This window comes from Podarcis vaucheri (genome assembly GCF_965113315.1).
Source record: "Podarcis vaucheri genome assembly, chromosome: 6".
In the NCBI taxonomy this organism is placed as follows: Eukaryota; Metazoa; Chordata; class Lepidosauria; order Squamata; family Lacertidae; genus Podarcis; species Podarcis vaucheri.
Window position 1 is genome coordinate 100,868,464 of NC_138764.1, and position 22,987 is coordinate 100,891,450.

The following is a 22,987-nucleotide window of genomic DNA, read 5'->3' on the forward strand; positions in this document are numbered from 1 at the left end:
GTTCCCATCTCTGGGCTAACAAAATTCTTGCCGCAGTTGTTGCATATAAGAGCAATATTTTTTTTTCTTGTCTCGGTATCTCTTTACCCACTATACCCGATAAAAAAGCTTCTGGGTTTTTTTTAACAAAAGTGTTTTTAAACATTTTCTTTAACTCACCATTTCCTTCTCTAAGTTTCAGTTCAGCAGGCGGCAAGCAGCCGGCTTGCTGGTCAGTGCATGTGTGTGAAAGCTGGGCAGACTGGGAGCCTCCTTGCCATTGTCTGAGTTGCCTGGCAACTAGGTTACCATGGAGACGTTTGTACACTGGAGGCCTGGACCAAAAGGACAGACCAGTACAAGGCCCTGAGAGCCGCAGGAGAGGATGTTGACTTGGCAGGTGAGAGAAGGGTCACAGAGTGGGAGAAACTGAAAAGTGGGGTTTTTAGGGTAAGGGGGAGCCTGGGACCTTGTGTTTCACCCCTATATCACCACCCCACTCCTGTCCTTTCCCTCGTGGGTGTATTTGCCTCTGCATGGGAAGAAGTTTGACAGTTTTCATTTCAAAGGCAGATCAGCCTACATTCTCACTTGCCAAAACTATGCAAACTAAGACACAGCTTTCCTTCAAAGTCCGTATTCCTCTGAATTTTGCAAGGCAGTTCCCTAACCAAATGATGTGTGCATATATACTGTCCAGGGTAAAGTGTACCTAAAAATGCATATATTAGTGAAAAAATATAACATATTAGGGAAGATTGCTTTGCAGAAATGTGAATACTGGGTAGAATTATGTAACGTGTAGCAGGAGAAAACTCTGGAGAATTTTCAAGGGACTTTTCAAGGGACTTTAAAAAAAAAAATCACACATGGGGAGAACAGATCTTAAGTGTGGAAAAACTGAGAGAAAGCAAAATGGGACAGATTTGCCCATCCTTTTGGTTGGGGATAATTCAGATGGAAATCCCCAGGTGTCAAAACAGGTTATTTATGTATGCCACTACTGCGGCCCGTGTTTTGTTAGCCCAAAAATGGAAAACGAGTGAGGTCCCAACCAAAGAAGAATGGCAACTTAAGCTGACAGAATATGCACAGATTGCAGACTGCACAATTAACATATAGAATATGTCAATTAACATATAGAATAAGAGAACAAGAAGAACATACATTTAGAGAAGATTGGGAAACGTTTATTGAATATATGGGGGGAAATTGTGTACACTTGGAAACGTTGGCAGCATTAAGATAAATTCAACAGTGTAAATAAGTTTTGATGGATGCAATAATGGAATACAGAATGGTTTAGTTTATGTAAAATATGCAGTGATTTATGGTCTGCAAAATGAACCATGGATAGAGAAGAAGGGAAGTCATTGATATCTTAAGGATGTTTAACTGAGTATTTTAAATTGCAAAACAAAATTTAATACTATATATATGAGAGAGAGAATGTTGGGATGCAAAGAACATGGGGGTGTTGGGGCAATTTGTTGTTGTTTAGTCATTTAGTTGTGTCCAGCTCTTCATGACCCCATGGACCAGAGAACGCCAGGCACTCCTGTCTTCCACTGCCTCCCACAGTTTGGTCAAACTCATGCTGGTAGCTTGGAGAACACTATCCAACCATCTCATCCTCTGTTGTCCCCTTCTCCTTGTGCCCTCCATCTTTCCCAACACCTTGGTCTTTTTCAGGGAGTCTTCTCTTTTCATGAGGTGGCCAAAGTCTTGGAGCCTCAGCTTCAGGATCTGTCCTTCCAGTGAGCACTCAGGGCTGAGTTCCCGCAGAATGGATAGGTTTGATATTCTTGCAGTCCATGGGACTCTCAAGACTCTCCTCCAGCACCAATGGAGCAATAATGGAGTTTAACTGAGTGTATGTTGTGTGGGTGGTTTGGACCTCTTCACTGGCTTATTATTTTGGCTCAAGCACTGCTTGGCAGTGACATACAGGGCCTGTTTCATGGATTCAAACCCTGGTCTCCAAGGTCCTAGTCCCACCCTATAACTATCCTATGCCACTCATCCTCCAAGGCTTCCCAATGGGATTTTAATGGTGGGCAAATGTCATTGCTTCATCTGAATGGGAGACAAAGTCAGCTCCTATCCATGGAGACTGCCCGCCATCTTAATTTACGCAAAATGCAATGCCCCAACCTTTAAATCCATAAGGTCTATATAGATTTCATAGGACTATATAGGCTGGAGCACTGAATTTTGGGTAAATTAAGAAGGCTTGCAGCCACCAAGTACGGGAGCTGAGCTTTGCTCCCATTGAAAAATAGCACTGCCACTCACTGGCTCCTAAAATGAATGTCCAAGGGGCTGACAGAGAGGTGCTGAGCGGTGTCGCAGCTGGGTGCCATAGACTGGCTGGAGATAGAGGAGTGATGGGAGGCACCAGCTGGGAAATCCCCAAGGGAAGAAGGTTCAGAACCAGGGGGTTGGTGGTGGGAGGATGGCAAGTGGTCAGAGGGAGAAGACTTCGGGGAGGAGGCATCGGAAGCTGAAAAGGCCACAGGGTTTCGTGAGCAGGAAGAGGTTGTGATAGATGGCAGTTCAAACTTCAAGGCTGAAGCAGAGGCTGGAGAGGGATGGGGCCAGGAGACAGAGGGGCTGGCTGTTGAAGAAGTCAGGGTGTCATTGTCATCCCCTGTTACGACCAGCTCCCCTCCCCACTGGTCTCCTAGGACCTAGGACATGCAGAGAAATGAAAAGAGCAGAGCAGAGATTAGTTGTGTGCAGGTGCAGTCTGAGATTGCTTGGGGAAAGCCCATGAGAGGAAGAGCCTTAGAGAGTGGTGGAACACAGGGACCTTCAGTCCTCGCTGTTGGGGTGCTGCCAGGAGACGGGGACGTCTGGCAGGCCCCTAGCTAGCTCCAGCCAGCAGCCAGGCGAAACTCTGGTTCTCGGAACAGCATCAAAACTGCGACTCAAGCCTCAGAAGCCTTCAGAGGCTTAAGCAAGCAAGCCAGCAGAGAAAAAAACTCTTTGCAGCAGAAGTAGCGGACAGAGACATGTGTAAGCATATTTACAGCATTTATTCAGCATCAGGACAATGGAAAAACATGTCTGCTTCCCTTGGTGTCCAAGCAAAACAGCAATAGCAAAAGCAATATACAAAAGGAAGTTCCCAGCAAGCCTGTGCTGGAAGTAAACAGGCATGTGACACACAACAGTCATGCCTGTTCCTTTTAAGGTGGAATGGAACTATATCCTAACACTCACAACTGCCTTGCTAGACCAAGACCTACTGGGAAGAGTTGCTAGGAACATCATCATTTTTTATTTGTATGCCGCCTTTCCACAGATAAAAAAACAATGCTCTACGCGGCTTACAGCATGACAAGATTTGCATAATTACAAAAGTCATAAACAATAAATAAAGCACATCAAAAAAAAAAATACACAACCATATGGAAAACAATTTCCACATAAATCAAAATCTAAAACTAAGAATACAGCATTAATATCACAGTTTAAAATGACATAGGTAAAAAATAGCAGCAATTTAAGCAAAACAAAATGGAGCCCTCTCTGCCCAGTGACAGCAGCGGCAGCAGTCCTTTATAGAGTCCATCAGGCCCCGCCCTAGGCCAGGTGGTGAGTGGCAGGACTGGGGCTCTCAGGCGCTGAGCAGGGATTACTAGACCTGCGCTGCTTTAGTTTCTTTGAGACACTGGTATTTTTATTGCTGACCTGCACTTGATTCCAGCTCCTGACATTGGGTCAGGCTGGCTGGAGCTCCTGGGGGCTAGTGCTGGACCTCGCCAATAGCTGGCACCAACCCCAACTAGGAAATTCACCATCAACGTCACAGGTAACCTGTCCTGTCCTGTCCCCTTTTCCCATGGTGCACTCTGGAAAGCAAAGCATGACCTGGCACTTTTCTCTTTTTGACCAACAGGGAAACTATTGTCTTGCATTGTATCTAAAGACCCTCTGAGACTGAAGTTTTGTTCTCAAGGAAGTGGCTTTTTAAAAAAACAACAACACACACACTCTCACCATTGACTTTCCCCAAAGGTAAGTGTCATTACAAAGGGGTGTGTGAGTGTTTAATAGCAATATTTGCCCAGGCTTAAATTTAGTAAAGTCCTGCCTTCCAGAGCTGGGGTGAGGATTAATTAATCCTTAAGGAAAGCACTCGACAAGTGGCAGGTAAAGTAAAGGGACCCCTGACCATTAGGTCCAGTCGTGGCTGACTCTGGAGTTGCGGCGCTCATCTCGCTTTACTGGCCAAGTTTGGAATAGAGTAGTTGCTTTGGAAGATGATAATTAGGCATCCTTACAAGATGACAAGTCCAACAAAGTTAATGTTGAAGAATCATTGCTTCGACACTGGTGATCTTTGCTTCTTCTAGTACACTGGCATTAGTTCGCCTGTCTTCCCAAGTGATAAACGTAAAGGTACCCCTGACCATTAGGTCCAGTCGCAGACGACTCTGGGGTTGTGGCACTCATCTCGCTTTATTGGCCGAGGGAGCTGGCGTATAACTTCCAGGTCATGTGGCCAGCAGGACTAAGCCACTTCTGGTGAACCAGAGCAGCACACGGAAACGCCATTTACCTTCCCGCCGGAGTGGTACCTATTTATCTACTTGCACTGGCATGCTTTTGAACTGCTAGGTGGGCAGGAGCAGGGACCGAGCAACGGGAGCTCACCCTGTTGTGGGGATTCGATCCGCCGACCTTCTGATCGGCAAGTCCTAGGCTCTGTGGTTTAACCCACAGCGCCACCCGCATCCCATAAGTGGCAGGTAGGATGATGCATTTAACAGAACAAGATAACAGGATTTATTTCCTTTGGGGAGTAAGCGCTGGAAGCTAAGGTTGCCTTTGCCAATGGTGCCCCTCCAAGCGGCCAGCAAGAATGTGCCATGGGGCATGTGGGGAGCATCAGCGTGGGGAACCCAAATGACTCAACCAGGTGTCATGTAGCTGATGGGCAATGCAGGTCTCGGAGCCTGGTGGTTACCTGGCCCATGCAAGAACCTGCATGGAGCAGACAGATTCACATTCTGGACCTTCTAATTCTGTGATCTGCACAAGAGGCTCTCTGTGGCTGGCTTCTCCCAACCAAATGTTCCAGCAATACTTTAAAAAAAAATGTTTCTGTTCTTGGACAGGGTTTTGTAAGAGCAACACCCCCTGCAGCAAATCTAAGCCTGTGTCCATCTGCGAGTTCCGGCTGTGAGCCATCACGCCTTCCAGCCCAAAAAATGCTTGCTGGACAAGACGTCAAAGGCGCTGACTTGGCACTGAGGAGTTGTCCGCTTCTAGCTTGTGGCTGAAATTCTAGTTAAAAGGCTCTGGTATCACCCATGAAACCGCTTCCTCTTTCTTATCTGAAACATCCTGTGTAATTTCTTGCTAGCAGGCTCAGGAGACCCTGCCACGGGGAGCGTTTTCCTCTTTTGACACGTCTTTCTATTTTCGTTTTCTCTTCTCTTCCCTTCGTATATCTGTTGTGGAAAACAAACACACACAGCGTGGTTTTAGGATGGCCAGCTTTTCAGCCAGACCCTCAAGCCTCTTTTTTTGCTGTTCGGCTTGATCTGAAACTGTTAGCAGGGGGTACTGTTTGCTTCCACGCCATGAGAAACATCAACTGCTGGTGGCTGCAGGGCCCAATGAAAAGCAGGCAGCCCTAGGCATCCGTCTTTCTGCTGTTATCTGAGTGGTGGGGAACTCAGAATTGGGAAGCAAAAGTGGGCAGGGGGAAGTAGTGAGGGGGGCTTGGTCAGGCCCCTGAAATGGACATTAGACACCCCTGATGTACAGAGTTGGAAAGCATAATGCATTTGAAGTGTTATTTCAGCGTTTTAAATAGCCTTGTGTTATTGTAATTCGCTCTACGCGGGGCTGCCCTTGAAGCTTACCCAGAAACTCCAGTGGGTGCAAAATGCCACAGTGAGGCTCCTTACGGGGTCCTTGCCACGGGATCACATTCATCCAGTGCTTAACCAACTGCACTGGCTCCCAGTGGTGTACAGGGTCAGGTTTAAGGTGCTGGTTTTGACCTTTAAAGCCCTATGCGGCCTAGGACCCACATACCTATGGGACCGCCTCTCCTGATATGCCCCACGGAGGACCTTAAGGTCCACAAATGACAACATTTTGGAAGTCCCAGGTCGCAAGGTGGTTAGATTGGTCTCAACTAGGGCCAGGGCCTTTTCAGTACTGGCCCCGATGTGGTGGAACGCTCTGTCACAAGAGACTAGGGCCCTGCGGGACTTGACATCTTTCTGCAGGGCAGCTGTTCCACCTGGTCTTTGGTTTGGACTCGGTCTGACCCTTATGCTTCCCTCCCCTTATGGTTTTGATCTATGGGCTACTTTTAAAATGAGGCTGCATTTTAAATTGCATTTTAACCTGTATTTTAAATTGGCGTTTTTTCCCCCTATTATGGTTTTACTTAATTTTACTGGTGTTAGCTGCCCTGAGCCCGGCTCTGAACGGAGAGGGCGGGGTATAAAAAAAGTGTATTATTATTATTCCCATGGTCGAGCTGTTTGGTCTTCCTCTCTTCCATAGCCCTCCTGCCAAGCATCAATCCAATCTAAGTCGGCGAGATAAGCAAAGATGTCCAAAGGTGGAGCTCTCCAGAGAAATAAGTTCACCGTGCGACACCAGAAGCGTTCGAGCGCCAGCGAAACGAACAAGATGACTCCGGCGCAGATGGCGCGCTACTTGGCCTTCGCTGACCCCAGTCAGCCCAAGGTGAAAGAGATGCTGGCTGCCGTCCTCATGAAGGACAGAAATTTGGTGCCGGAAGAGGAAAAGGTGGCGGAACAGAAGAACCTCATCGGGGTCCTAAAGGCCACCGAGGCTCGGAACCGCCTCCGGAACACGAGGCTCCAGTACCAGAATCTGAGAGTGAGTTTGTATGGGGTTTGGGGAGGGGGGGAATGTCACGTATTCCACGCGGTGTTTTCAGCAAAACACTAAGAGTTCCAGGTTTTTTTCTGTGCAGTCCTTTTTTTAATGTGAGCTATATACAGGCTATATACAAAAGAAACAGTCCATACAGAGTACTTACAAACGAATACTCTCCACCACAGCACCTCCACACTACAGCACAACCACCACACCTCCTGTTAAACAGGCTTTCCTTTTTAAAACAGGTGATAGCCAATTACACTTATCACACTCCTGCTGAGTCACTCTGACCCAGCAGAGTATTGCATCATCCTGTTGAAGCCTGCAGACTTATCCAGTATCCTGCGAATTCCAACACTCCTCCTTAAGTCAAAGGCTTGAGACCCAATAATTCTCTTAAGTCTCGAAATTTAGGAGCATCCAAACATTTTGTATACAAATCTGCCACATTACATTTTGTGTTACAGTGCTGTACCTTTAACACATTTCTTTCCAAAGCATTTTTAACATTTCCGTATCTTATCGCAATATGTTTACTCTTGCTCTTAAAGTTCTGTTGGTTAGCAAGCTGTTGTGCAGCCATGTTGTCACTTAGCACAGTGATTGGCATTTCAGAAGGTATTCCAAGCTCTTTTGTTAGGCAAGCAAACCACTCTATTTGTGACACACATTCGCTTATGGCTGAGTACTCTGCTTCACAAGTACTTGTGGCAACAAATGTTTGTTTCTGGGATTTCCACTGAACCAGGGCATTTCCAATATATATGGCATAGCCAGTGGTAGACTTTCCATTTTCTCTGTCTCCCCAGCTGGCATCAGTGTATGCATACACTTGCTGATCATGTCCTGTATCTAGCACCAGTTTGTAATCTTTTGTGCCTTTCAGATACCTTAGGATTCTTTTAAGTGCTACCCAGTCTCTCTGAGCCGGGTCTGCACTTCTTTGGCTTAACATGTGCACTGCCAATGTTATGTCGGGTCTTGTCCAACAACTTAAATATAACAAAGAACCCAACAGAGAATGAAACGCTGTTGTATTCTCACATTTTTGCCCTTCTGGTTCATTTTTGTACTGGGTAGTTATGGGAGTGTCAACCTCATTTGCCCTCTCCATTCCATATGTCTTCAGTAACTTTTCGATTTTCCCCTTTTGACTCAGAGAGTAAACGCCTTCTTCATTTCTCTGAACCTCTACTCCTAAGTAATTCTGAATCTCTCCCAAATACTTCAGTTTGTATTTGTTACCTAGGTTGTTTATAAACCAAGACACTTGCTTTTGTGCAGTTGTTACTAGACAGATATCATCAACATACAAAAGTAAATAACAAACACTTCCTTGCACCATTGCTAAATATAAACAGGAATCAGCCAGGCTTTGTTTGAATCCCATCTTTTTCAAAGTTGTGTCTATGCATTCATGCCATAGACGTGCACTTTGGTGTAAACCGTATAGTGCCCTTTGCAGTTTTAATACCATGCTGTCTTTTTCTAGCTCATAACCTGGTATTTGCTGTAAATATACTTCAGCGTCAATAGGAGCATTTAAATATGCTGAGGCAACATCAAAATGATTAACTTTTAACCCTCTCAGACTTGCCATTGCTAAAACTGATTTTACTGTTTCAGCCTTTGCTGTTGGGGAAAACACTTCATCATAATGTATCATTTTCCTCTGTGTAAAGCCCCGTGCAACCAACCTGGCTTTCCTCTGACAACTACCATCAGCCAGCTTTTTCACTTTAAAAACCCACTTACAGCTTATGGGCTTTTTACCTTTAGGCAATTCTGTAGGTACAAACACATTGTTGTTTAGCAGAGAGTTATACTCTGCCTGCATTGCCTTTAACCACGCCTCTTTCTCTAGAGTAGGTAACTCTTGCACTTCTTCAAAGTTTTCTGGCTCAGTTACACAAACCTGGTTTATGGTGGCTGGGAACCCATAACGGTCTGGAGGTTGACCTTTATTACTTCTTGCAGACCTCCTTGGTTCATTAATCTCACCCCCTGGGCTACCTTCAGGACTGCTTTTGGGGTGGATTGACTCTGCAGATCTACCTCCTCCTGTCCCTGTTGCACTTTCTTCTCTCCCCTGCTCCATACTAGCAGCTGGAGAAAAATGCTCAACCTTTACTTCCTCCCTTTCAGTTTCTCTGGGAGAGCTGCCAATTCTTAGCTTTGTTTCAACTGCCTTATCAGGTATGCTCGGCAGTAAAACTTTTTCTGGCAGCAGGTTTGCATGTATCTTGGGCCAATTTCTTTGCTCATTAAAGCTGGCTGATCGACTATAACTCAAAAGATTTTTATCACCTTCAAACCTGTAGGCTTTCGTACCACTTTCATACCCAAGAAATAGCAACTGCTGTGCCCTTTTCCCACCTTTTCTCCGGTTTTTCACAGGTATGTCAACCCATGCCTTTGTCCCAAAGATTCTTAAATGTTGCAAACTGGGACTTTTGTTATAGAGAATTTTATAGGGTATGTCATCTAGTACCCTTGACCACAAGCGATTCCCAATATAATTCGCGGTCTTAATACTCTCAGCCCAGTACTTAATTGGAAGATTTGCATCTGCTAACAATGCTTTCATTTGTGTCTGCAAGACACCTCCCCTACGCTCTGCTACTCCGTTCTCCTGAGGCGTGGCCACATTGGTAAGCCTATGTTTAATCCCTTGGGAACGCAACCAGTTTCTTAGGGAGCTTGCCATAAACTCCCCTCCCCTGTCTGACTGAATAGAGGACACCTTTTCACCAAGTTGCCTTTCTACCCTTCTTACCCAGAACTTCAAAGTTTGGGCAACGTCAGACTTTTGCTTTAATGGATAGACCCAGCCAAATCTAGAAAAATCATCCACTAGGATCAAACAGTACTTGTTGTGGGAGACACTTGGTGGAAAAGGACCAGTTACATCAGCATGGATCAACTCCAGTGGTTTTTTGGTTTCTCTCTGGCTTGCTCTTGCTACTGGGCAAGCCCTGCTTTTAACCTCCTTGCAGATATTGCAGTCTAAGTAATTATCGCAACTTTTTATGTTTTTTATCCCCCCACACAACTCCAATGTTTTGTTTAGCACCTTATAGCTAGCATGAGCCAAACGCCTGTGCAGGAGATGAATACACATATCATGGGTCGGGACATTTTGCACATTTGCAACCTTAGATTCACACTGCAGTACATACATATTAGTTCTAAGGCTAGCATTTGCCAACACTGCCCCATTTTGCTTTATCTGGCACTGATCTCCCACAAAATTTACTTCAAAGCCTGCTTTTGCCAAATCAGGAATGCTCAGGAGATTGTTTTGCAAACTAGGCACACACAACACATTCCTGAATGTGTGTCCCAGCTGTGGGAACACAACCTCCCCCTCACAAACCACATTAGCTTTCTGGCCCGTAGCAAGACTTACATGTTTTTTGTTTGAAGCCCTAGCATCAGTTAGCAATCCTTTTCTTTTACAGAAGGTTTGAGAAGCTCCACTGTCCAGAACCCACAGCTCCTCATTTTCTTGACCGTCTGCAGACACCCAAGCGGTAGACTCCCTCTGCTGCCACTTGTTCTTCCGCTGTTTTTGTTGTTTTCTCGGGCAGTCCCACAGCAGATGTCCACTGGACTTGCAGCAAAAACACCTTTTTACTTTGTTGACCACCGGCTGGTCTGCAGCAGCTCCTCCTGGCTGTTTCTCCGGCTCCCGACACCTCTGCTCTTCCCGGCTGTTGTTCCCTCTGGGATGCTCCAACAGCTGGGCTGAGGTCATCTTTCGCTCTGCACGCCTGTCCTCCTCTGCATACAACCGTCCGGTCACGTATTCCAGAGTCAGCTTATCAGTCTCTACAGACTCGAGGGAGTTGACCAGCATATCATAGCTGTCATCAAGGGAACTCAGGACTATAAAGACTTTGTCCTCTTCCCCCACAGGCCTCCCTCTTAAGGCTAGCTCCTAGAAACAGCCTGTTAGGAATTTTAGGTGGTTTACCAGGGAGTCCCCCGGTTTCTTCCGACACCGGTACAGTCTCCTGGTCAGTGTTATCAGTGAGCCAGCTGTCTCTCGCACATGGACAGCCTTGAGCGCATTCCACGCCTCACTTGCCGTCACCTTATCAGCTACGTAGACTAGCTGGCTGTCGTCCACTCCAAGGATGATCGTGGCCAAAGCTTTCTCATCCTTTTCAAGCTGGGCCTCTGCTAGTGCCAGCTTTTCATCGTTGTCCTCATCCTCCTCAGGGGGCTGCGGTGGCTCTTCCACCACTTTCCACAGGCCCTCACGCTTGAGGAAGTGTTGCATGCAGACCGACCAGATGCTGTAGTTCGTGGCCGTCAGCTTCTCCAGCAACACGCCAGTTCTGGACTGCTCCATCCCTGCAGCTCACCTCCAGCACCCACGGCTAGATAACTGCCACCTGTACTCTTGCGCAGCGGAAGCGTGCTGGGCCCATAACCCTGTCGCGTATTCCACGCGGCGTTTTCAGCAAAACACTAAGAGTTCCAGGTTTTTTTCTGTGCAGTCCTTTTTAATGTGAGCTATATACAGGCTATATACAAAAGAAACAGTCCATACAGAGTACTTACAAACGAATACTCTCCACCACAGCACCACCACACTACAGCACAACCACCACACCCCCTGTTAAACAGGCTTTCCTTTTTAAAACAGGTGATAGCCAATTACACTAATCACACTCCTGCTGAGTCACTCTGACCCAGCAGAGTATTGCATCATCCTGTTGAAGCCTGCAGACTTATCCAGTATCCTGCGAATTCCAACAGGGAAGTGATGTCAGGGACAGGCTAGATGAGGAGGAGAGCTGGAGACCCCCTAACCAAGAGGAAACGGTAGTTCTTTATTCTCTCAGCCCTATGGGGTAGCTTAGATTGTGTCACGGTCCGGTTCATGGGCAATCAAAGTCCTGGCAGGGGATGTCAGGACCGCGGGCAAGATGGCGGGGTGGGAGCAGGAACGGGGGTCCAGAAGCCAGGAGTCAGGAAGCCAAGAGTCCGAGGGTCAGAGAGCCGGGAGTCAAGAAGTCAGGGGTCCAAGGGTCAGGAAGCAAGGGGTCATGAAGTCAAAGGTCCAAGGATCAAGAAGCAAGGGGTCACGAAGTCAGGGGTCCAAGGATCAAGAAGCAAGGGGTCACGAAGCCGAGGTTCAAGGATCAGGAAGCAAGAAGACAAACGCAGCAAGGCAGGAAGCGTGTTGCTGTGGCAAAGAGCCAAAGGGAAATGCTGACCTTACATCCCTTCCCAGCTCTTGCCACCAGGTGCTGTGAGTTACCAATCAGCCTCACCTGTGTGGCCACGCCTTGCCTCTCCAGAACAAACTTAGGAAGGCCCCAGTCCTGCAAAGTCCTATTGGTCACAAGGCCTGGCTCCTGCACACACTCCTGACAGATTGAGTGTGAGCGACTGGCCCAAGGTCACCCAATGAGCTTCATGGCTGAGCGGGGATATGAACTGCAGTATCCCAGGTCCTGGGTGGCGCTGTGGGTAAAACCTCAGCACCTAGGACTTGCCGATCGCATGGTCGGCGGTTCGAATCCCCGTGGCGGGGTGCGCTCCTGTTGTTCGGTCCCAGCGCCTGCCAACCTAGCAGTTCGAAAGCACCCCCGGGTGAAGTAGATAAATAGGGACCGCTTACCAGCGGGAAGGTAAACGGCGTTCCGTGTGCTGCGCTGGCTCGCCAGATGCAGCTTGTCACGCTGGCCACGTGACCCGGAAGTGTCTGCGGACAGCGCTGGCTCCCGGCCTATAGAGTGAGATGAGCGCACAACCCTAGAGTCTGGCAAGACTGGCCCGTATGGGCAAGGGTACCTTATCCCAGGTCCTAGTCCAACACCCTAGCCACTATGCTAAATCAGCACGTAGTATCATAGAGTACTGTGCACCCTGACTTCAGTAGGTTGAGAATGTTTACCACTCTACTTCCAGCAAGAAAATATATTTGGCTGATCCTGCTCGCCCTGTGGCCTCTAGCCTCCAACACTCGTTTACATCTCACTATAGGGGCATCTACTTCATCCTGAGAGCAGCAAAGAGGTTGGGAAATGGAAGCACCATTCATGAGGACATAGCCAGAGACAGCAAGGGGGTGTGGCAGAAACAGCCCAGAATTCCTGGTCCATGCACAGATTTAGTTTTTTTAGGGTTTGGGAAGTGTTATTGCATGCCATTCCTAAATGCAAACCCTGGGAAAGCTCCATTGAGACCTATTGGAATAACCTGCCAACGCAGTATCAATGCCCCTCCAACTTTCCCTGTGTAATCCCCGTGAGAAAGCTAGTTCTGGAAAAGTTGCTTATTTTAGACCAAACTGCCTCCATGGAAGGTATTTTCTTTCTCTCGCTCGCTCACTCTATAATCCCAAACAACATGATGTCATAGCTTGGCCCCTGCTGTAACTCTGGGCTTGTTATTTACAGTTCTTGCCATAAAATATGCTATAGTTAGCAAGCTTGGAACAGGACTTCGCAGCCGCTGCTGCTACTGTCAAAACAAAGCCTTTTCTGTCCTTCCAAGGCTGGGGCTATTCTGAAACAAAGCATCTCTCTTGGGGGTCTGTGTCGCGTATTCCACGCGGCGTTTTCAGCAAAACACTAAGAGTTCCAGGTTTTTCAGTGCAGTCCTTTTTAATGTGAGCTATATACAGGCATTTACAAAAGAAACAGTCCATACAGAGTACTTACAAACGAATACTCTCCACCACAGCACCACCACACTACAGCACAACCACCACACCCCCTGTTAAACAGGCTTTCCTTTTTAAAACAGGTGATAGCCAATTACACTAATCACACTCCTGCTGAGTCACTCTGACCCAGCAGAGTATTGCATCATCCTGTTGAAGCCTGCAGACTTATCCAGTATCCTGCGAATCCCAACAGTCTGTAACTGGCAATAAACAACGACCCGCCCTTTGCAGGCTCCCAAAAACCTGGCAACAAGCAGCGCAATATGTACACAGAGATGCATCTCCCAAGAAAACCCAGTGGCTTTTCAGGGATTGTGCCTAGGGTGATGGTTAGATTTAGGCAAATGGACGTGACGGGGCTGAGGCCTCGACAGACGAGTCTTTGGGACACTGGAGCCCAATGAAATCAGTTTGGGTTCAAGTTAGCTGTGACGAGGGGCGGAGGAGAAATTTGCATTTAAAGGCAAAGCTCATTTGCACTTTCTGTAGCAACGGGGGCACAAAAAAACACAGCCATCCTTCAGAATGCGCACTTCTCCAAATTTTGCGATGCTGTCCTCCATCGAAAGAATGTATCGAAAACTGCACACGCTGGAGTAAAGTGTTCAGCAAAGGGCATATATTCATGTAAATCAATTGCAATATGTATTCTATTGCTTAACCCCTGTAAAACTGGTTAAAATTTATAAACTAACATCAAATCTGTCTTGGAGATGTAAGGTATCAGAGGGATCCTTATATCATGTATGGTGGGGATGTGATAAAATTAAGAAATTTTGGGAAAATATACATGAGGAACTGAAAATATGTTTAAAACAACAATCGGTAAGAAGCTGGAAACATTCCTTTTAGGAATTGTTGCAAATGACATCCCAAAAGACATGAAGAGAATCTTTTTATAAGCAACAGCTGCCACAAGGTTATTGATTGCAAAAAAATGGAAATCAGAAGTAGTACCAACATTGAAAGATTGGCAAAATATTTTTTTGGAAATGATTGAATTAGCATAATGGTACATAATGAATTGTGAAAATGTGAATTTACGAATATAATGTATATGTATCAATATGTAAAGATTTCATACATGTATTGCAACATTAATAATAAATAAATTAAGTGCAAAAGAAAGAAAGAAAGAAAGAAAGAAAGAAAGAAAGAAAGAAAGAAAGCTGCTTTGCAGGGCGAGTTGATCTTCACCCTTTCCCCTCCCAACGCAATCCTAATTTCGCCACCACCACCAGCACTACAGTTAGCTTTAGAGGGAAAGCTCCCATTGCTACCTAACAGTTAGGGGTCCCCTTTACCTTTACCTTTAACTTGTTAAGATAGAGTTGTACATTTATCCACTCCATGTTTACAGTATCTCCAGGCTTTGTCTTGCACATGGCACCTTAGTATGTTTGTTGTTTGAATGGTTATAAGTCTATCTCTATCTCTGCTATCTCTGCTTCCAAAGGCTAATTGCAGTACAGGTGGGATTTTGCTGGAATCACAGTAGGGGAGGGCAAGGATAAACCTCCCTCCCCATACACTGTGGTCCTGATGAAAACCCTCCGCCCTGAACCTACTTCTATTTTTTACACTTACGTGTGGTTGCCAAGCATGAATGGGGGGCAGTTTTCCCCAACCGGCCACCCTCCAGATGTTCTGGACTGCAACTTGCATCGGCCCCAGCCAGAACAGGTGTGCTGATGGGCGTTGTGCCTGTGAATACTTCCTTTATCCTGAGCAAACCGTTTTGTGGTCCTGATTGGCTTTTCAGACTGATGAAGCTTGTAGCGAAACCTGTAATATATCCAGAGAACACATCTCCTTTTGCCCACTTGCATTATTCTCACCAGGGCGGTGGCTTTGATTTTCCTTCCTATGATTAATCCATGCATACGGCTTTGTGTTTCCAACTCAAGACCCATTGAAGAACATCTTATCCAGTTCAATCTTTGAAAAACAGCTTTGAAAAACTTTTTCACATTCTCCAGTGTGCTACCCTTGCCATTGTGGCGGCACGGAGTTGCCGTTCTGTGATTGGACTTACGCTACTTGTTGAACGGTTCATTTATCCGGTCTGTATAATGTTTACTGCACATGTAACTTGTTAAGATGGGACACGGGTGGCGCTGTGGGTTAAACCACAGAGCCTAGGGCTTGCCGATCAGAAGGTTGGCGGTTCGAATCCCCATGATGGGGTGAGCTCCCCTTGCTTGGTCCCTGCTCCTGCCAACCTAGCAGTTCGAAAGCATGTCAAAGTGCAAGTAGATAAATAGGTACCACTCCAGCGGGAAGGTAAACGGCGTTTCCGTGCACTGCTCTGGTTCGCCAGAAGTGGCTTAGTCATGCTGGCCACATGACCCGGAAGCTGTACGCTGGCTCCCTCGGCCAGTAAAGCAAGATGAGCGCCACAACCCCAGAGTCGGCCACGACTGGACCTATTGGTCAGGGGTCGCTTTACCTTTACCTCTACCTTTACCTTGTTAAGATAGAGTTGTACATTTATCCACTCCATGTTTACAGTATCTCCAGGCTTTGTCTTGCACATGGCACCTTAGTATGTTTGTTGTTTGAATGGTTGCAAGTCTATTTCTATTCTAGCTATTATTCTAGTAAGTTTGTTTTTATACTTATAAGGCAGTTTGTGGTGTTGTTGTTTTGTTGTATTATTATTACTGTCACCACATTTGATACTTTGTGCATACACTTTGAATTAAGAGTACCACCTTGTTTGGAACTCAGGTCTCAGGATTGGGAGAGAGTGCTGCCATTAAAGTAGACAGCACTGAGCCAAAGCTGCTTTAGACTGAACCTTTAGACTGGTTCAGTCTAAAGCAGCTTCAGTTCTTTATTCATTTCATTCTCTTTTGACTCCAGGCACAAGAGATCAACTTCCTGATCTCCTTCCAGAGGAACGCTAAAGGTGCTGTGAGGCTCGAGGTCTTCCTCCCACCCAGGAAGAACCTTAGAAAACTAGCAGACTGCATGAACACAGTCCAGGTATGTTGAACACACTAACTGTCTGGCAAATAGTTCCTTCCCACTGACATATCTCTCCATTTCCTGGTTCTGAAAGGGGGCCCATCAAGAAAGAAGGTCGCTTAGAAATGTGGGGCTGCGCAGTTCCCTCCGCAGACAGCGTGCACATGTCGCCACAGACTATCAAGGAGGCCCGGCCCCCTCCTTTAATTTTTTGGGGGGGTCCTAGACCGCTCGCGGCCACCCCTAGATAGCGCCCCTGATTCATAGGGTGGACCGTTTCCTGGGAAGACAAAGTGATGGCCATCATCTTCAGTGGTTCTTTAAAAGCATTCAGCTAGCTCACTGGGGCTGGATCCATTGATAGTTAAGAATATAAAGGGAGCCAGCTGGGTCAGACCACAGCTAATAAATAGCCTTCTCCTCCATGAATTTGCCCATTCCTCCTCTTCCTCTTTATCCTCCTCCTCTTCCTCCTCCTCCTCCTCTTCCTCTTCCTCCTCCTACTCTTCCTCCTCTTCCTCTTCCTCCTCCTTCTCCTCCTCCTCCTCCTTTTTCGCAAACTTTACTGAGCACAGTGGTACCTTGGTTCTCAAACTTAATCCGTTCCGGAAGTCCGTTCCAAAACCAAGGCACCCTTTCCCATAGAGAGTAATGCAAAATGGATTAATCCTTTCCAGACTTTTAAAAACAACCCCTAAAACAGCAACTTAACATGAATTTTACTATCTAACGAGACCATTGATCCAAAAAATGAAAGCAATAATCAATGTACTGTGCTATAAAATAAATGAGACAGTATTGTAGATGACAAAAATGATTATCCACACAGTCATAAAAACAAATGAACCGAAAAGCCCTCTAAAACAAAAATGCAAAATAAAAAGCAAAAACAAAAGCGCCAAACTTAATACATTCCGGAAGTCCATTTGACTTCTGAAATGTTTGAAAACCAAGGTGCAGCTTCTGATTGGTGCTGGTGCCCCGAAAACAATACCCGACAACTGCAATGGATGTTTGGCTTCCGGAAAACATTCGAAAACCTCCGGGATTTCGGCATTTGAGAACCAAGGCTTTTAAGAACTAAGGTACCACTGTATCTTAAAAACAGTTACCAAATTTATTTGTCTTCCAAGACAAATACATGTACAGATGCGAAGTCTTACGTGCTGCCATTCACAAGGTGTCAAAACAAACTTGGAAAATCTTTTACATTACAAATTCAGCTCACAATCCGCAGGGTGGACTTGAGATAATTTCTTAACCGGTGACTGCTTCAACTGAAATGAACCCGGGATTGCTGCTGTTACTATTGTTAATAAACAATGCGAACCGAGACCATCTGCACACTGTTTCCTTGCTTTGCTTTACAGAGAAGCCGGATTGAAGAGATTCTGGAAGATGAAACGGGTGAGGTGTATATCAGAAAGCCTTGAAACCCCACATAGGACAAGGCAGTATAAGGGGAGGAGATTATGGATGGAAGCCAGACAGAGACCAAATCTCTGGACAGCTCCAATTTAGAAAAACTATTGCTGTTCAATAAACTTCATGGATTATTATCCATGACTTAAGACAAAAAACAAAAAACCTCATAGTTAGGGGTAGACAAATCTGTTTCAGCTCCATGTTATTTTTGCATGTGTTCACCCAAAAGTCTGTTCCATTCCATTTTCCCCCCATTAATCTTCGAGATCTCCAAATATATATTGCATTTAAATGTGCATTTTAGGCTGCAATGGGACCTCTCAACTGTTGTGTATAAGGCTGCGCGGTCAAAATGCAATTTTTGAAAATGGTGAATTGTTAAAAGTTTTGGGTGCTTTTTAAAAGAAATGATTGTGGCTAAACATTCAGGAAGTACAAACAGCTGGCCAATAACTTAACTGACACATCTGCACTGTGGTCGGAGTGGTCCTGATCAGCAAAGATAGGGTTCTCTCTCCAATTTGCAGTTCTGTCTTTCAAATCAATGTGCGTGGACTTTGTCAATCTGGTGCATGACTCTGCTTGCTGAGGCTGATGGGAACTGTCATTCAAAACATCTGGAAGGCACCAGAGTGGCAAAGGCTTGCTAGAGCATTATGCCTGGGATGGGAGATACTTGTTGGAGGAACGCTGGACCTCAGATTAGCCATCTCTTGTTAGAGACATGCTTTTCAGTTCAAAAACCTTTTGGTACTTGAAGACCTATCCTTCGGTGCAGTCCTGTGCCTAGTTAGCAAAATAGCTGAGCATCAGACTTGCAGAGTTTGCCGTACTCTGTAGAGACTGAATTCCTTCCATTTAAACCCTGTGCAAAACATGCAATCCTGTGCATGCTTAGCCATGAATGTGGGACTCGCAACATCCTCATTCCATTGGTGATGCATGTGAAAACTCACGAGAAGCAGACACTGGCCCCAATCCCCATCCGTCCCCACGTCCTTGCTTCCTCCTCTGTCAGTTTTGTATTTTCTGCCTCCCCTCCCAGCAACCATATAGCCTGTAACAACTACTAGGCTCTTTCTAGTTACAGATAGGTAGCCATGTTGGTCTGCCATAGTCAAAATAAAAAAAATTCCTTCCAGTAGCACCTTAAAGACCAACTAAGTTAGTTCTTGGTATGAGCTTTCGTGTGCATGCACACTTCTTCAGATACACTGAAACAGAAGTTGCCAGATCCTTCTATATAGTGAGAAGGTGGGGAGGGGTATTACTCAGAAGGGTGGTGGGAATGGGAGATTGAGATTAAGAGTCGTCAACAGGCTCATCTCAGCTATCTGCCAATCTCCCATTCCCACCACCCTTCTGAGTAATACCCCTCCCCACCTTCTCACTATATAGAAGGATCTGGCAACTTCTGTTTCAGTGTATCTGAAGAAGTGTGCATGCACACGAAAGCTCATACCAAGAACTAACTTAGTTGGTCTTTAAGGTGCTACTGGAAGGAATTTTTTTATTTAGGCTCTTTCTGCAACCCAAAATAAAGCAGGGGGTCAACATTCAGCCAGTTGGTCCCTGGTCCATGAGATAGTGTCCCCCCCCCCATATGCAGAGAATGAGGCCTGCGGGAGTCATTGCATGAATGAGATGACTTCACAGGATTCAAATGCTTAGAACATGTTCCTATATATGCCTGATCAGTGGTGTAGCGTGGGGGGTGCAGGGGGGGCCGGCCGCACCGGGCGCAACATCTGGGGGGGCGCTCGCACTCTCAGCTCTCTGCCCCTACCTGGCTCACTCACTCTCTCTCACTGCAGTGCTGGCTGTGCGAATCCGATCCGAGCCGCCGGGTCGCCGCCCACTGTGGGGGGGGGGTGCCAGGCGTGCGGTGCGGAGAGAGAGCGAGGGACTATCTGGGGGAGGGACAGTGCAGCGGCCACCCAGCGCAGCGCTGAGCGCGGGAGAGAACCACACCAGACCAGACCAGGCAGCAGCAAGAAGAAGCTGGCAGCGGCGGCAGGTTAGGGGTTAGGGGGCGCAAATTACTTGCCTTGCCCCGGGTGCTGACAACCCATGCTACGCCACTGTGCCTGATTCTAAGGTTTAACAATAGGAAAGTAGATTCTACCAGGCTCATTAAAAAGCACAGGTAAAGGTAAAGGGACCCCTGACCGTTAGGTCCAGTCACGGATGACTCTGGGATTGTGGCGCTCATCTCGCTTTACTGGCCGAGGGAGCCGGCGTACAGCTTCCGGGTCATGTGGCCAGCATGACTAAGCCGCTTCTGGCAAACCAGAGCAGCGCACGGAAACTCTGTTTACCTTCCCGCCGGAGTGGTGCCTATTTATCTACGTGCACTTTGATGTGCTTTCGAACTGCTAGGTTGGCAGGAGCAGGGACCGAGCAACGGGAGCTCACCCCGTCGCAAAGGATATGTCTAAACCGCACCGCTTCATAGGATCATAGAATTGTAGAGTTGGCTCTGGTCTAAACCACTGAACCTTTTGGGCTTGCCAATCAGAAGGTCAGCGGTTCGAATCCCCGCGACGGGGTGAGCTCCCGTTGCTCTGTCCCAGCTCCTGCCAACCTAGCAGTTCAAAAGCATGCCAGTGCAAGTAGATAAATAGGTACTGCTGCGTCGGGAAGGTAAACAGCGTTTCCATGCGCTCTGTCACTTGTCACGGTCCTCTGTACACAAGAAGCGGGTTAGTCCTGCTGGCCACATGACCTAGAAAGCTGTCTGTGGACAAATGCCGGCTCCCTCGGCCTGAAAGCGAGATGTGCGCCGCAACCCCATAGCCACCTTTGACTGGACTTAACCGTCCAGGGGTCCTTTACCATCTAGTCCAACCCCATGCAATGCAGAAATCTCAGCTAAAGAATCCCTGAGAGATGGCCCTCCAGTCTCAGTTTTAAAACCTCTAGTGAAGTGGAGCCCAGCACATTTTGTGGTCGTCCGTTCCACAGCTCTTACTGTCAGAAAGTCCTTCCTGATGTTTATCCAGAATCTCAGTTCTTGTCATTTGCATTTGTTTGTAATTTGTGTTGTGTTGTGTTTTATGAATTTAAGAATTCTGAGGACTGAAGTTTCTTGAGGTGCTAAGGATTGTTTTTCTTCTTCCCCTACAAAGCTACAGTTTTCAGTGTTCCCAGGGGAGAGGGGCTTTTGCCAAACCATGTGAATGGCATAATATATATACTGTATTTTTTGCTCCATAAGACACACTTTTTTCTTCCTAAAATGTAAGGGGAAATTCTGTGTATCTTATGAAGTGAATGCGTAGTCCCTGGAGCCGAATTGCCCAGGGCAAAAAAATCATGCTTTTTTTTTTTTTTTTTTTGAAAGAGGGAAGTGAGTGTTGAAAAAAAGCCGCTGGTCGGCAAGCAATCAGGAGGGAGATAAGGGATGCGAGCAATAAAGGAGGCTATCTGGGAGGTAAAAGCCCATGGATCCTCAGGATTTTTGCATTGGGTCACCCCAAATTCACCATCAGATCACATAGCATGTCCACGGCTACAGCTTGCACCAAAAAAATAACGCACCCACTGTTGTGTGGCACAAAAACATGGTTACAAAGCACGGATCCACATGGATCCTCAGGATTTTTGCATTGGGCTACCCCAAACTCACCATCAAATCACATGTCTGTGGCCACAGCATGAATCAAAAAAATCATACATCCACTGTTTCGTTCAGAATATTTTTTTTCTTGTTTTCCTCCTCTAAAAACTAGGTGCATCTTATGGTCAGGTGTGTCTTATGGAGCGAAAAATACGGTATATATGCCCAAGGGGTCAAGTTCATATATCTTTTGTACAGGGATGGATAGAAAAGGCTACTTCCAAGTCCATATCAGTTTCAGATGTGTTCATTGCCTATGTCTCTTCCACCTTCCTTTCTGCATTATGATTATTTTTTAAAAAATCCACAGGAGGTTGTGCGAATTGTGAGCAGCCCTGAGACCTCTGGGTATGGGGCGGCATACAAATTAAATAAATAAATATAAATTAAATAAATAAATACAGTGGTGCCCCGCAAGACGAATGCCTCGCAAGACGGAAAACTCGCTAGACGAAAGAGTTTTCCGTTTTGGAGGTGCTTCGCAAAATGAATCTCTTATGGGCTTGCTTCGCAAGACGAAAAGGTCTTGTGAGTTCCTGTGGGTTTTTTTCCCTCCCCCCCCCTTTTCTAAGCCGCTAAGCAGCTTATCAGCTGATCCGATCAGCAGATAAGCCGCTAAAAGCCGCTAATAGCGCTAACCCGCTAATCCGTCAATGGGCTTGCTTCGCAAGACAAAAAAACCGCTAGACGAAGAGAATCACAGAACGGATTCTTTTCGTCTTGCGAGGCACCACTGTATAAATAAGATAGATAAATAAATATAAGCTCCCTGCCCTCCACACATGTGTGCATGTTGCATCTGAAACTGACTGGGCCGGCCATTGTAATGTCCCAATAACGCTGGGAACTGTTGCGAGGGAGAGATGGAAACCTCTCCGCTTTTCAAAACCTCCAGTTCTATGGAATCTTGCAGGACCCAGGGGTGGGGAACCTCAGCCCCCAAAAAGCCTAATTTTGGCCTCCTTTTACTCTTAAGAATGCCTCCTTGCTGGCCTGGGTGGAGGACCAAGAGAGGTGAGTGTAGGAACGAGCCTACCGTACAAAGCTGAAATTTACCTTCGTTGCTCTAACCATTTTGGCCTCTGGTCCTGCCCCACTGCTGGCAATGTGCCCACACCAGTCCCCGAAGCTTGCCCAGAAGGGAACGTAGACCTTGAAAAAGGTTCCCCGCCCCTGATAAATCAAATCTGCATTGTTAACAGCCAGTGACCATGGTATGACCTGTCTTTTGAAATGGGTTCTCAAGTGCTAAACGCTCTGTGTCTGCTCTTTTTTGCCGCTTCAGCGAGATTCTAGGGCAACCGCCCTCCGGAAATAGGTCCCCGTTTCCTTTGCCACAATCAGGGCTCTTGGCGATGAGCGCTTGGCCTTGTGCTGAACCAAGGGGAGTGTAGCTGCTCAGACATTTGTAGAGCCTCTAAGCTTGAATA

The 22,987-nt window shown here is 46.6% G+C and overlaps 1 protein-coding gene across 2 annotated transcripts in view; it reads left to right on the forward strand.

The window, feature by feature from the left end:
• The first annotated feature begins 222 nt into the window (after window positions 1-222).
• The window catches only part of LKAAEAR1 (LKAAEAR motif containing 1), a 22,845-nt gene continuing 80 nt past the window's right edge, over window positions 223-22,987 (forward strand). The window contains exons 1-6 of one of the 2 annotated variants that reach the window (XM_082226575.1): window positions 223-379; window positions 3,884-4,002; window positions 6,514-6,855; window positions 16,409-16,531; window positions 17,884-17,920; window positions 22,843-22,987. The exon at window positions 22,843-22,987 is cut by the window's right edge and continues 80 nt beyond it. In XM_082226575.1, the coding sequence (XP_082082701.1) occupies window positions 6,562-6,855; window positions 16,409-16,531; window positions 17,884-17,920; window positions 22,843-22,853 (465 nt within the window). In that variant the 5' untranslated portion in view covers window positions 223-379; window positions 3,884-4,002; window positions 6,514-6,561 and the 3' untranslated portion in view covers window positions 22,854-22,987. Of the gene's footprint in view, window positions 380-3,883; window positions 4,003-6,513; window positions 6,856-16,408; window positions 16,532-17,883; window positions 18,124-22,842 lie in introns of those variants that run through there. The other variant, XM_082226574.1, reaches the window with a different exon arrangement.